Raw genomic sequence first — 14891 nt, forward strand, 5'->3', positions numbered from 1 at the left:
TTTCGACTAAGGAGCTGTCCAAACAAAATGGTGCTTTGTCTTTTTTTAGCCTTAACTTCAAAACATCACAGTTCGGAGAGTTTTCTTAGATTCGCATTTCACTACAGAAGCTACTTTTTGCACCAGAAACACTGAGTTAAAAAAAAAGAAGTGGCTGCTGTGGACAAGGAAGCTCGAGTTAGCATCTCTAAACATTATTGCACAAGGAACACTGCTGCCGTGATGGGAGTTACTCCATCACAGTAATCGCCACACCGAAGCCAGGAGCCAAGTTTCTGAGCCAAGCATTCCCCACAGCATCGCACTTCATCCACCTGTTCGTGTTCCTCCCATAGGGCACCCTGCTCCTACCTGGTCTCCAGTTAGCTCATGTGCAGTCAACTCTATGACGTAAAAGAGGCAAACTTGCTCCATGTTTTAACTGTGTACCAAACATATTCAAAATAAATATATTACTCATAAAAATAAATGAATAAAAATAAATCATCTTATCATGTCTTTTATCAATAGCTTTTGGGGCTTTTCATAGAAGTCCACTTCCTTTCTCTGTGTAACTCATTTTCCCTGAACGGGACAAACTTTATTTGACAAATTTAGGAGGCAAGGTAAACCCTGGACAGGTTACCAGTGTGCTGCACTGGTGACCTGTCCAGGCCCACATTGTTTAACTAATATTGTTTTCTTTCAGATTATTAATCGAGGTTAACTGTATCATAAAACCGATAGGCCTCCGTTTATCTCTTTAATATATTCATTCATTCATTTAGCAGCTGTTTATCTACAGTACCGTGCAAAAGTCTTGAACCACCTCCTTTTGTTTCAAAGGAGTCAGACTTGTAATGTTTTTGAAGGTGATCTTTAGCAACGTTGTTTCCTTTCTTTCTATTTCCCGATATGCTCGTATAACGTAGAGAAAAGACGGGTGGCGCAAGACTTGTGCACAGTACCGTTTGGCGTTGTTATTGGTCACTCAATGGCCTTCATAATGTATTGATGTAAATAACAACATCCGGCCTAAAGTCGTTGACTTCAAAATAAAACAAAGCCTCAAGAAGTTATTTTTGAACACTGCGTTTAGCTTTTAATCTTGTCTGGTAAATCGAACTACTACTACTACTACTACTATAATAATAATAATAATAATAATAATAATAATAATATTATTATTGTTGTTGTATTATTGTTATTATTGTTATAGTTTCCAAAGATTTCAATATCTATTCAGCTTCTCAGAGACCGTTGGTTTTTCAATACACAAAATAAGCAAATATTTTCCTTCCAACAAAAATTAGCAAATGTTTATAAACATATATTTTCTATTCATCTGTAAGCTCATAGCTTGTAAACATAACCCCACCAATAAATAAACATGCAAGAGTTTATTCTGAAAACTCAAACCGGAAGTTCAGTTGATGTTTAACCTGCGGCTAAGCTAACTCCACCTGGCTGCTTGCTCCAGCTGTTTTTGTGGTCCAATACAGCGTGTGTCACCGGTAATAAGTCTCTGTAAGAAGACGGTGGACGAAGAGCGAAGTTTGAAGAATTTTTATTGCTTCCTGGACAAAATGCAGCAGTTTGTTCTTCGGCTGTCTTGCGGGACCCTTAGATGCTGCTGCTGACGGAATAACAGAAGAGCCGCCTTCTGACCCGCCTCAGGTCCGCCTGGAAGCGCTGCTGTCAGTGGCTCTGCGGCAGTGACACGGTTTCTCGTCTGGGCTTTTCAGCTGTATGTACCTCATCTCGCTAAAGGCCCGAGAGCCGCGGCTCTAGCTTGTCTCCTCTTCCTGTGTTTAGGAAGGGCCGTGAACCCTCAGCTGAATGTGGTTCATAATATCTGTGATCTAAAGCATCAGAGCTCATATTTCAGATGAGACTCAACTCTCACACCAAACACCAAAGACTTGTTGATCTCATGAACTGTTACAAGTCCTGTACCAACATGAACGATTTTTATTTTATTACTGGGCAATAAATCAAACATCAGAGTCAAAGCTGAAGGGAATATCCTCAGATCTCTTGTTTTGTTTGACTCTAATAACTCCAAATAGAACATTTCTTCCAGTTTTTCTTGAAAATAACTGAATCAGTTAAACAATGTGATGCATTATTTGAGTAACTTATTAATTAGTTAATAGTTGTGAGAGAATTACAGTAAAACCTGTGTGCGTGTGCTTTAGATGATGCCTTCCTGGGGGGATGTAATGGACAAATCGAGCCGAGTGTGTCGACCCCAGCGGATTAGCGAATCGTCTAAGGTCAGTGTTATTATTGTTAAAAATTATCGTATGGTCTGTAAAGTAGCTTCAGGTTAATCGACTAATAGTTGTAGACAGTTGTCTATCCAAAGTGCAGAGGATCTGGGGACTGTTTTCATCCCTCTGGTAAGTTGAGAAGTCAGCTCATTTCTAGCATGAGAGACAAAATCAGACAATGAAAATCTCTGCAGATCTCTCGCTACTGCTTGTACAGTAACACTGCGAGTGCCAAGAACTGAAGTTTGGCAGCAGTTGGTTTTATCTGGGGTGTGAATCAGGAGGAATGTGCAAAAGTAAGCAGGCAAAAAGAAGAAGAAAGGCAGCCTGGTTCTTATCAACAAGGTTTCTGAGGAGGCTCCTGGGAGCGGGCACACAGCCGTTTGGAGTAAGGAGTTGTGGTCAGGGTGATGTTGTGCTGTGTTTGCAGGTTTTCCGCTGCGTGGATCATGCTGCTGAACTGCTGCAGGGCCTCAACGAGCAGCGGCAGCACGGCCAGTTCTGCGATGTGGTCCTCGTGGCTGAAGACGAGCGCGTCCCCGCTCACCGAGCCCTGCTGGCGGTCTCCAGCCCGTATTTCAATGCTATGTTTACTTTGGGCATGAAGGAGGAGCACCAGCAGGAGGTATGCAGGCAACGCTGTGAAATTAGCTTATTTATGTACGTAAAATAATATATTAAAATCAATGTGGATCGTTTGTGGGAGCCTTTGTTTCTATCTTAGTTGTACTGAAGTTGTAAATGGAATAGAGTACACGCATGTGTTCTTCCTATCTGCAGGTGGAGCTGGTCGGGATGTCCTTCGTGGGTCTGAAGGCGGTGGTGGACTTCCTGTACAGCGGCGAGCTGCCACTGGACGGAGGAAACATTGACTATGTGCTGGAAGCTGCTCACCTCCTGCAGGTAAGAAACCAGCGAGCTGTTAGGTTTAACGATGCAGGCCAAGCGGCAGCTTCTGGGGCTGATGAGGGAAAGGGCCAGAAACTGCACTTCCTCTGATGGCCACTTGGGGCTGACCCTAAAAGTGAGTCAATCTCAGTAGACTCCCATATTAAAAAAATACTTTACAGCCTGTAGCATTCCAGCCGGACTTTATTCAGACGATGCACTCAATGATCATTACGGATGGACCATGGTGGGGTATTCCAACCCATTTATTCACAAATTGCCATAGACACATCGTAAGAGCTGTAATCATAACATAAAACAAATAAACATTCACTTGATATAACCACGTTTCTGTTATGCTAATCAATTCACAGAAAAGGCACAGGAGGTGCTAGCATCAGCCTGCTAGATCGCTCATAAACTTATTAACAATCAAGTAATACATTTACAAATTGTCCGAAATGTAAACAACAAGTACAACACACAAACATACCTGTTCGCCTTCCAGCTAGATGCTAATTTTAAGATGGATGGAAAACGATAACCTTCTCATTAATCCTTTCTGCGGCAAGCAGTTGCGGTACGATCTTCCTTCCCGGAAGTTGCCCGTTCCGAATTTCAAAATAAGAGTCTAATCTATATTATAAGGTATAATTCGTTCAGGGATTTAACTGTTTGAAAAATATCAAATAAACAAATAATCTGGGTCATTTACACAGCCTGATACAAAAATGGTTTTCATCTCCACGAGTAGTTTTCTCTTCATGAAAAATATACTTTTTTTTATAGCTCATCAGTTTAGATACTGTTAAGGCTTAAAGTTAGAGGGGTGACCTGTTTGACTGAACTTCTCCTTTTGGAGCATTTAAACTAAATTATCAGGAAAATAATATTTCTAAGAATTTCTGTTTGTAGTGCGAGAGGTTTAATCACCTGTTAAAATCACCTGTTTAACTGTTAAAAATCAATCGGTGGTGATAATTAATGTTACCTATAAAAACTCATGCATTGTTCAGGTATGGCGAGCGGTGGATTTCTGCTGCCAGTTCCTGGAGACAGAGGTGAGCGAGGACAACTACCTGTACCTGCAGCAGCTGGCGCTGCTCTACAGCCTGGAGCGACTCAGCGCCTTCGTCGACCGCTTCATCCTCAAACATTTCTCCATGCTCTCTTTCACCCCGGACTTCCTGCGCGACATTCCTTTCCACAAACTCAACTCCTACCTCTCCAGTGGCCAGGTGAGACGTCCTCACCACGGCTCAGCAGATGAGCTGAAATCAAAAGCACGGTTAGCATTTTGAGAGCTCCTTTCTTCATCGCCAGGTTCAGCACGACAGCGAGCAGGCGCTTCTCCAGGCCTCGCTGCAGTGGCTCAGCCAGACGCCCGAGCGGACCTCCCACGCCAGGCAGCTCCTCTCCCACATTCGGTTCCCTCTGATCCCGGTGGCAGACCTCATAAGCAGGGTGCTTCCAGATGTGCGAGCTCTGCTGCCCGAGGAGGCCGGCTGTGAGGCCCTGGTGGAGGAGGCGCTGGCATACCACGCCAGGACCAGCGCTCAACCACTCCTGCAAACTGGACGCACCACAGTGAGGGGGGGAGTGGAGAGACTGCTGCTCATTGGAGGAGAGGTACAGAAGCTGATTTCATGATTTCACGTGAACATCATGTTAAACCTGCTTTAGATCTGATGTCTTCACACCTGACACTTACTGTGATATGATTTCAGTGTTAGTATTTTAATCTTGAGGCTCGTGTCTCCACTGCTGTCTGAAAAGTGAAACCTGGAAGCTTCACAGCTAGACTTCTCTTGTTTTTTGAGGTTTCCGAGCGTGGGGAGGAGCTTAGCGCTAGCGTTTCCTGTCTGGACGCTGAAACAGGGAGCTGGAAGGTGGAGACTGAGCTGCCGGCCCAGCGGAGTCACCACTGCCTGGCGGTCCTGGGAGGTTTCATCTTCACCGCCGGCGGGAGCTCGTCCAGGGACAACGGTGGAGACGCTGCCTGTAACCTTCTGTACAGATATGACCCCCGCCACAACCAGTGGACCAGGGTAGAGTGTAGAAAAGTCCCCTCCCTCCAGCCGCTTTGATAGTCTGAGGTCGTTTAGCAGCCCAGACTCACGAACAGCGTGTTTTTGCAGGGTGCCCCGATGAACCAGCGGCGAGTGGACTTCTACCTGGGGACCGTGGGAGAGTACCTGATCGCTGTGGGAGGGAGGAATGATACCGGAGCTTTGTCGTCAGTGGAGGTCTACTGCCCTGCTGAGGACTGCTGGTCCTACGTGGCAGGACTGCCCAGGTTACTGCTGACTCCGCCTCTTTGATTGAGGAATATCTCTGATAGCTGAGCTGTGAGGACTGCGTTTACACTCCACACATGTAAAAAACTGTTTGTGTTTTGCAGGCTTACTTACGGTCACGCTGGTACAGTCCACCGTGGCGTCGTCTACATCTCGGGCGGTCACAACTATCAGATCGGCCCATACCGCCGGGACGTCCTGAGCTACAATCCGTTGCGGGATGGCGATGTGTGGGTGGAACGCCAACCCATGTCTCTGGCCCGGGGCTGGCACTGCATGGCCTCCCTCGACAACCTAATCTATGCCATCGGAGGCAGCGATGACCACGAGGATACCTCGGAACGCTTCGACATCCTGCAGGTGGAGTCCTACGACCCACGCGGCGACCAGTGGACCAAGATTGCGCCGCTGCTGCTGCCCAACAGCGAGGCGGGGCTCGCTGTGTGGGCAGGTAGGATCTATGTTCTCGGGGGCTTCAGCTGGGAGAGCATGGCGTTCTCCAGAGCCACACAGGTATACGACCTAGACAAGGGGGCGTGGTCCAGAGGGCCCGACCTGCCCAAATGTATAGCAGGGGCTTCGGCATGCGTGTGCACCGTGAAGCCTCCGCCGCTGTCAGCCTCGCCACAGAAGCTCAGAAACCAGATGGAGGAGCCATTATTCTGTACTACGACTGACACGGTGACCAGCGGATCTGCGACTCTCCAGTCTGTTTACAGTGCAGGCAGGCCACAGAGTCAAGCTCAGCCACAATCCCAGCAGATCAGCTACTCTCAGTGGCAGCCAACACCTCCTCATGGTGCAGCTGACGCTTTTATTCACATGTAATAGATCTCTGAGTATGGATGCCGCTTTGCAACCCTCCTCCTTTTCTTGCTGCATCTGACACTTAATCAGTGTTGTATCTGTCGCTGCCACTGACTGTCTCATAACTGCATAGCTGTTTGGTGCTCTGTAGTTTCACTGAAATGTGGACTGTAAATAATGTGAGTGCAGCGTGTGGAACAAGACGTCAGTCGTCTGCTAATGAGCCTGATTTGTTGACATTTAAGCTGTCGACTACTAAAACAGATAAAACTGTGCACGGTTAAGGTTCTCTAGAAGTTGCGTATTTGGGAAGAATCACAGATTTGATATTCCTCTAAATACAGGAAACAGAACAAGCTGCATTTAAAAGAGGTTTTTTTTGTTCTTGCTTTTAGGATTAAACGTGAATGTTTTTAAAAGATGTCATCTCTGCCTTTGAAGCAAAAGCTGCATTCATTACTACTGCATTTTTCAGAAGTATTCGTCTGTGCATTTGTACATTTTTTCTTTAATTAAAAAAAATATTAAAAGAGAAAAGCGAGCTTATCATTGGCTCTTATCATTCTAAACATTTCATCGTTATTAGTAAACAGGTCACTGATGGATGCTCCAGCGCTGGTCGTTGTGGCGTCTTCTCTCTCAGGTGAAGGGGTAGTACGGGTGAGACTTGATTCTGAGAGACAAAAGAGCAATCATTGGTTTGATGCTGGAGAATGCAGCTATAGCAGGAAGGTGGTTGACTTACTCTTCAATTTCACAGGCCTTCCACCCTCGGTTCAGTCCCTTCAGAGCACTCAAGTCTTCTTCAGTCAGACTGAAGTCAAAGATCTGCAGGGAAACCGACAACGAGGCTCTAAATATACTTACACTACACTCCTGAACTAAAACTATACAATTGCTGAGGCGCTGTCAACTGAAATTGAACTGGGGCCTTTTGTGTAATAACAATTTGTACCACACAATGGTGCAGTGAGTCAACCAGAGGGCCTGCCCCCTAGTGGTCGTTAAAAAGAGTGCAGGTTTAATACCCCCACCGAGAAAATCGTGGTAAGCATCTTTGTCTCACCAGAGCGACAATGGTTTCTTACCTTTGTGTTTTCAAGGATGTGGTGAGGCTTTTCACTCTTGGGGATGACTGCAACACCCTGCTGCACGTGGTACCTCAGCAGGACCTGAGACAAGTTCACTGTTACTAACTAATGAGTGCACACACACACACACACACACACACACACACACACACACACACACACACACACACACACTTTATCAACCTGACCTGTGCAGGACTGCGTTTGTGCTTCTTGGCGATATCAGCAATGACTGGGTCCTCCAGCAGCTTATATGGATCTGTGTCTTCTCTTAACCTGTGACACGGAAGGATTTATGAAGACGGGTTAAGAGATGAACAAGGCCTCTGTTGGATGTAGCTATTAGCTACTGTTAGCTGCATATATCTAAAAGATGCAGACCACAAAGAGACATAAAGTTAGCTCTACCAAATGGAAAGAGACAAACTAATATGGGGACACAAAAGAACCACTGAGATAAAATATATCTGCAACCTAAGAGGACCACACCATTATAAATAGTGCATGTGTTTATGTTTGTGCCATGAAAACCATCCTAAATATCAGGATATATTTACATCTATTTTTCCCTACCCCAATAGTCGAATTCCATAAAATAGTTTGCACTTCATCAAAATGAGATCCAGAGTCTGCACAGCAAGTTTGTTATGACCTTTACTTCCTATGAGTCAGTTTACTGGCCGAACTTTTAAAAATATTCAAAAAACATCTCTTTTTTATCGTCTCAGCCTTGGAGATATGTTATATATCTGTATATATAATAAAGGTTTCAAACATTTAAAGAACAAAAAGTTCTTCGTGTCTGTTTTTCTGATTTGGTTGTCGGTGTGGATCATGAGGCAAGACCTCGTACAGTTCTGAGGGTCTCCCAGGTGAACCGAAGGGGCTGTAGGCTGTCAAGGCAATGTTCTTGGATTTGCAGAACTCCATCATATCTGTCTGGATCAGGTAAGGATGTAGCTCCACCTGTGGACGACATGTAAACGTACAACAGTCGAGTCGAGACTCTAAAACGTTTCAGTAGCTCACAATTTCTCACTTTACAGAAAACACATGTGACATTATCACAAGAAAAAGAACACGACACCGGAAGAATCTGCACAATCATAATAATTCAGCTCCGGACTGATTCACCAATGCAGGAAAACAAAGTCCAACTTTGAGCAACTAAATTGAAAATAAAAAATGTTTACTAGTCCTTACTAAACACGGCTTTCCAAAACTCCGCACTGTCGTAAGAAGTCTGACAACTTAGTTCAGGACTGATAGTGACTGACTTAAACAGGACTGATTTCTGGAGAAACTGCAGTGGGATTGTTGCTGCTGCTGGACCTAGCCTGTTATTTGGTGGTTGGATTGGTCAGCTACAAAAGCTAATGGTGTTAGCAGCTGATACTGTTAAAAGGCTTTAAAGAGTGAAATAAACGTTTTTAGGCATCTTAGCGCTGATCAAATTGAATAACCCACTGATGACTTTTTTTTCTTTTTTCAAAAATTCTACAAAACCTGAAGCACTTTTGTCTTCCATTAATAAAGTGGAGGGTTGTCCACTTTATTAATGGAAGTCCCTCAAGTCCCTCCTGTCACTGTCAGGAGGGACAGACTGTCTGAGAGGACAAGGCAGAAATTTCAATGCACCATATCTCCTTAACTTTAAATTGCTTCCATCTGTGTCATTAAAAGCAGTTAAAGTTACCACGATGACTACATTCTATATACAGCTAGCTGAAAAAATAAGAGATGTTAAATCATTTATTACCCCAAATTCTAGGAAAGTGTGTTACAACAGTGATGCAAAATACAAAAAAATGAAGAGCTCTGATTTAAAATAAATGCAGGGATTGTGATGTGAGGAGGCAAACAGCACTAATGAATTTCCTCAGCAGCAGTGTGCTACCACTGCAATGATCTGAACTTGTTCCTCACACACAAAGGACGAAGGCTATGTTGGTCTGGATAGGCTGAAAATGAAAGGAAATCCAAAACCACCAATCAGAGTGATCGATTTCAAATCAGCTATCAGTTAAGCAGCTGTTACACTTAGCAATTAATAACTGGCTCAAACAGACTGACAATGAATGGAAATGGTACTCATAAAATGTCTTACACAACCACGTGTGTGTGTGTGTAAATATTTAGACTTCTTTGTGAGGACAGAAAATTGGCTACTAAACTTGTGGGGACCAGCACTTTGGTCCCCACAAGTTTAGGCATTCATTTTTGATGGTTAGGGTAAGTGGCTAGGGAAAGCATAATGTCAATGAGATGTCCTCACTAAGATAATGAGTGTGTGTGTAACAGAGAGAGATTAACCTATGCCAAAACTGTAGAAGCACACATTGTGCAATCAAGCCTCGTGTTTCAGACCTTAAAGCTGTGTTTCTGTGATGAACCGTCTGAGGCTAGTTAGGTGCAAAAGCTTTGGAAAAGTTTTTTTTTATCTATAACATATAATGGGATTGATTGTAACCGTAGAAACAAACCTCTGGGAACATGCTACATCTTTGTACAAACACCAGTTAATTACAAAATGAACTAGGAGATGTTGTAGAGCTCGTGGAAATGAGCCTTCACAGCTTCAACGAATGTAAATGGACGCATCTGCAGTACCTGATTGACCGCAGGGGGAACCCTGCACAGAGCGAGGAGTCTCTCCAGCTGCAGGATGCTGAAGTTGGACACACCAATGCTCTTTACTTTCCCCGAGGCTTGCAGTGCTTCCATCCCCTGCAAACACAAGACAAGTTTTTACAATTTAGTTTGCCTGAAAAAAATCAGCTTTTAATATCAGTTAGATCACAGATAAAAATGTAAAAGATTGTATAAGAATTTAGTTAAATGATGCATGGAGCTGTATTTATATGATTCACAGTTCACATCTGGGTCATAACTATTTACTTTGACCATTTTATTATCATTTATGGTTCATTTATCTGTCATTAACATTTACTCATATGATTATTCAGTGCTGTTATTCAAACAAGCATACAGTCTGTATCTTCTTACCCTCCACACATCTACGTAGTCTACGTCAGAGGTCACTATCTTTCCATCCTTCCGTGGGAAAAGCTCATCACCCATTTTCTGCAGTGAAAATAAAAGTCCATCAGACAGATGGCACATCTTTCCCCACAGTGCACCCTCTTTCAGTTCTAAGGCTTTCATTCCTTTTTTTGAGCAGTGTATTTTTAAATACAACCTGACATGAACAACAACTCCTGACACATTACACCGTGTCGATTTAACAAAACCTAAGCCAGGATGCAGAAGCAGAAAAACTGCATCCAACGTTTCAGAAGCTCGTTCAGCTGTTTTTAGCAGCAATGACCTTCCCAGATCGATGGGTAGTTCCTCCTCTAAGATCACTGCCGATATCTTTCCTCTTTGGCATTTGTTAAAACACACACCTGAATATTCTAGACCAGCACACTTCCACAACGTCTTCTTTTACAGAGGTGCTCATGCTTGCTGATTTGGTTACCAGCACCTAGCTCCTTGAATAAATTTGCCTAGAATGTCTTTATTGTTAAAGTGAGTTTAACAGATGGATACTGCACTGGAGTCTCTGCTTTTATCTCCAATTTGCCTGAATGGGAATTGAATACAAGGTTGACTCCTGAAGGTCGACTATTCCAGAAGATGAACTTATTCTTAAGTCAAAGCCAAATGAAGAATGGCAGAATAAAGGACAGTGAAACTGTCAGAATTGGAAATCTCTGCTCAACCTTTAGGCCAACAGGGAAATGCACAAGATAAAGATCCAGGTAGTCCAGTTGGAGATCACTTAGGGACTTATTGAGGCACACAGGGATGTCTTCTGGGGCATGATGGGTACACCACAGCTAGAAAGGTTAAAGCACAGCGAGATAAACATTAACATACAGCAGTGTGATGCATAAATCTGGGTACTTTGAAATAATAATTCAATTCATTTTTACAGACAAAGAAAACCCCAACAATCATATGACCCCCTATGAGCAAGTGCTTTGGCAAAAGTGGAAAGAAAAACTCCCTTTTAACAGGAAGAAACCTCCAGCAGAGCCAGGCTCAGGGAGGGGCGGGGCCATCTGCTGCAACTGGTTGGGGATAGAGGGGAGGAAGATGGGACAAAGACATGCTGTGGAAGAGAGCCGGAGATTAATAATAACTAATGAAATATCAACTCAATGTGGGTCCAAAAAAAAAGGTGACTGAAGAAGAAACACCCAGTGCATCATGGGAATCCCCCAGCAGTCCACACCTATTGCAGCATAACTAAGGGAGGATTCAGGGTCACCTGGTCCTGCCCTAACTATATGCTTTAGCAAAAAGGAAAGTTTGAAGCCTAATCTTGAAAGTAGAGATAGTGTCTGTCTCCCGAATCCAAACTGGAAGCTGGTTCCACAGAAGAGGGGCCTGAAAACTGAAGGCTCTGCCTCCCATTCTACTTTTAAATACTCTAGGAACAACAAGTAGGCCTGCAGAGCGAGAGCGAAGTGCTCTAATAGGGTGATATGGTACTACAAGGTCATTAAGATAAGATGGGGCCTGATTATTTAAGACCTTGTATGTGAGGAGCAGGATTTTGAATTCTGGATTTAACAGGAAGCCAATGAAGGAGAAATCTGCTCTCTCTTTCTAGTCCCTGTCAGGACTCTTGCTGCAGCATTTTGGATTAGCTGAAGGATTTTCAGGGAGTTTTTAGGACATCCTGATAATAATGAATTACAGTCGTCCAGCCTGGAAGTGATAAATGCATGAAGTAGTTTTTCAGCGTCACTCTGAGACAGGATATTTCTAACTTTAGAGATGTTGCACAAATGGAAGAAAGCAGTCTTACATATTTGTTTAATATGTGCGTTGAAGGACATTTCTGGTCAATCTAACAGACAAAAAGTAAAAGAAAAAGATTGGAAAGGACAAATAAGAAGTTCGGACTCTTCCTCCTCATGCTGTCCCACCTCTAACACCAACTACTTTCCCACCTTGCTGACAATAAACATATCTTCACGTCGGATGATACCCTGCTGCATCTTGGAGCGCAGAGCCTTTCCAATGTCCACCTCGTTTTGATAACTGTAGGCAGTATCTATGTGGCGGTATCCAGCCGCGATGCCAGTCTCTACTGCACCCTGGATCGAGGTCGGGGACAGATGAGAGGACTGCAACAAGCAGGACAGTAGAGTTAGTGTCTGCTAACCTTACTCTTGGTTCCTGGGCACATTTACACCAATGTAGAGAGAATTTGTGTGAGATAGATAATACAACAGATAATACAAAGTTGAGAGGGTCAAAATAACATCACAGATGTGCATGAAGTCAAGCAGCACCATTGGTGACAGTCATGCCAATGTCTGATAGGCCTCTTCTCAGCAGGTCACTAAACTGAACTTCTCTACTGTGCTTTTATGGGCATTTTCCATTGATTATCTCACACATGATACAGCATGATACAGCATGCTAAGCGGTACAAACAAACCAAGAAGATTTGGCTTCAGTTTTGGTTTGGACTACTTTATTAGTTACTTAGCACCAATTGTCTCTACCCGTGCATTGCACCCCTGCTGTTTATCAGCTTGCTAACTAAGCATGTTAACATTAGCTGATAACTTCTTGTTAAGATACTAATAATGGGTGACCTCACGCCACTATGTGTCAGATACAGCAGGATGGAGGATCTGGATTGCCGCTTGATAGCAAAGTGGTGTGCAAATGTACATCAGTTGCTGATAACCATAGTTAATGGTTCAAATCATATAATATAAGAATCATCAGTTTGCTTTGTAGAAATGTGTCTGTTGAGCCACTCGATGACGGCTGAGCTTGGTGTTTGCCTGATGTAAGGCTTTTTTGGATATGTGTTAAATCACATGTAAGATAAAACTTTGATCCAGTTACTGGCTTCATATGTAATTATAAAGTCCGAATATTAATTTCGACCTCTAAAGTTTTGAAACCACTGTTTGGATGCATGTGTCTTATTATTAAACTTGACTCTGCCACCTGAAAGAGTGATCGATGTCTGCCAATCACAATCAAGTCCTTCTAAACACCTCCCTTCACAAATATCAATAAGTATGCCTTTAAATGCATGTATTAGAAGGCATTAGTAAACATATAGTAACTCTTAACAATACATGAGAAAACACAGTAACACTGAGCAACTTCTCAAAGTTAAATGCAGATGAAGAAATGGGGCTACCTTCCATGTCCCAAGACCCAGCAGTGGCATTCGAGAGCCGTCATTCAGCTCAACGTTCCTGGCCACCTGTGTGTCCTCCACAGAGTACATTTTCCCCACCGTAAGAGAAAAACAACAAAAAAGCCTCTCAGTTCATAACCGCGCACTGTCACGGCTTTCTTCTTCCTCTTTCCCCCTCAGAGTGCTTCTGCTGAGTCAGTGTCCTTCCTTTTTCTTTGCTGATTTTACTTTAGCTCATGTTTCTGACCTTCACTCACTTGGTTTTCTTCTCTTCCACCCACTCATTTCCTTTTCTTTCTGTGCTATCAGTCCACAAGTTAATTATTGGACAACATGCAGAGAACTTCACTAGCATGTAGTATTTATCTGTAAATAGTAAGTGAGGAGGAACGTGTTGCAAAGGTCACTTCTCCCATCGTGATAGCAATACAAACACGCATGCACACACATGCACCTTGCCTTAGTTGCACTAAAACAAATCCACTGTAATGTTCCCGCTTCCACATTAGATGGCGATCTTGTATCACCGGTTTGTGCAGCCACATTTTTTAAAATGAAAATTATATATATTTTACATTTCTTAAGTCATTTATTGTAAGTTCAGATTTTAATGTCATTTTGTATTTAATACAATTTGTCATCGTATTAATTCCTCACGTCTGTGCTTGTTTCTTAGTGGTTCTCTTATTTTAAAATTGCTTGTATTTTTTTTACATTTATAATTTCACTTTTGGATTAAACTGATTTTATGACACCAACTTCATGTTTTAATATAACTTTTGTTTTAATTTCATGATGTAATTTTTGTCTAATTACATTTGCTGTACCTGATATTTCAAACCCCAGTTTCAATCCTGTTTCTAATCCACCTCATAAAAGTTGTTTTTGGAAGAGTGGTCAACATTTTCAGAAACTGATATCTGAGCCTGTATGCTAAAGAGCCTATAGTAGTTTCAGAGGTGTACTTACGTTTACTCAGAATTTTAACACCTGACAGGTTTTTGGTGTTGTTCAAGTAAATCAAACAAGTAGGTTCTGTTTTAAAGAGGCTCAAATGTTTGCTTGTTTCAATATGATGAAAACATCTGCTGTGCTTTTTGTTTTTACATGACTGCACTCCGCATGGTTTCAGTTTGCTTTTTATGTTTTTCCTATTCAAAAACCAAAACCAAGCAATGCACCCAAGCTCTCGTTTGGCATGCAATTCTAATTTCTAAATGCTTTTTGGTTTAGTCTAACCCGATAAGCACAAAAAAAGGAATTCTTTTTAAACGCATGTTCCCATATGGGGACGATGGGTTTATTTTATGGCGTAAAGCAATACAATCACCACAGTTTATGTATAAAACACTTTATCGAGCAGAATGAAGTTTAA

At 42.8% G+C, this 14891-nt stretch overlaps 2 protein-coding genes across 5 annotated transcripts; one reads left to right on the forward strand and one right to left on the reverse strand.

Annotated features, from left to right (window-relative positions):
• Window positions 1-1383: 1383 nt before the first annotated feature.
• Window positions 1384-6272, forward strand: klhl36 (kelch-like family member 36). Of its 3 annotated transcripts, XM_085464906.1 has the most exons (9): window positions 1384-1726; window positions 2178-2255; window positions 2683-2877; window positions 3033-3155; window positions 4157-4378; window positions 4464-4769; window positions 4961-5188; window positions 5279-5436; window positions 5542-6272. In XM_085464906.1, the coding sequence occupies exons 2-9, from the start codon at window positions 2178-2180 to the stop codon at window positions 6263-6265; spliced, it is 2034 nt and encodes a 677-aa protein (XP_085321032.1). In that variant the 5' UTR covers window positions 1384-1726; the 3' UTR covers window positions 6266-6272. The 3 variants fall into 3 exon arrangements, with proteins under 3 accessions (XP_085321032.1, XP_085321031.1, XP_085321033.1); XM_085464905.1 differs by lacking the exon at window positions 1384-1726 and having other exon boundaries at window positions 2188-2877; XM_085464907.1 differs by lacking the exons at window positions 1384-1726; window positions 2178-2255; window positions 2683-2877; window positions 3033-3155 and adding an exon at window positions 3182-3387.
• Window positions 3384-13909, reverse strand: LOC146706695 (aldo-keto reductase family 1 member B1). Of its 2 annotated transcripts, XM_085464908.1 has the most exons (10): window positions 13517-13908; window positions 12300-12476; window positions 11061-11177; window positions 10342-10419; window positions 9946-10062; window positions 8189-8301; window positions 7524-7611; window positions 7333-7416; window positions 6990-7072; window positions 3384-6917 (listed from the first exon to the last, which is right to left on the reverse strand). In XM_085464908.1, exons 1-10 carry the CDS (start codon window positions 13604-13606, stop codon window positions 6884-6886), a joined length of 981 nt encoding a protein of 326 aa, XP_085321034.1. In that variant the 5' UTR covers window positions 13607-13908; the 3' UTR covers window positions 3384-6883. The 2 variants fall into 2 exon arrangements, with proteins under 2 accessions (XP_085321034.1, XP_085321035.1); XM_085464909.1 differs by lacking the exon at window positions 11061-11177 and having other exon boundaries at window positions 13517-13909.
• Between the last annotated feature and the right edge of the window lie 982 nt (window positions 13910-14891).

Source organism: Copadichromis virginalis, linkage group LG7 (assembly GCF_057382275.1).
Source record: "Copadichromis virginalis isolate Kocher_CV1m ecotype Utaka linkage group LG7, C_Virginalis_male_GT1.1, whole genome shotgun sequence".
Classification (NCBI taxonomy): domain Eukaryota; kingdom Metazoa; phylum Chordata; class Actinopteri; order Cichliformes; family Cichlidae; genus Copadichromis; species Copadichromis virginalis.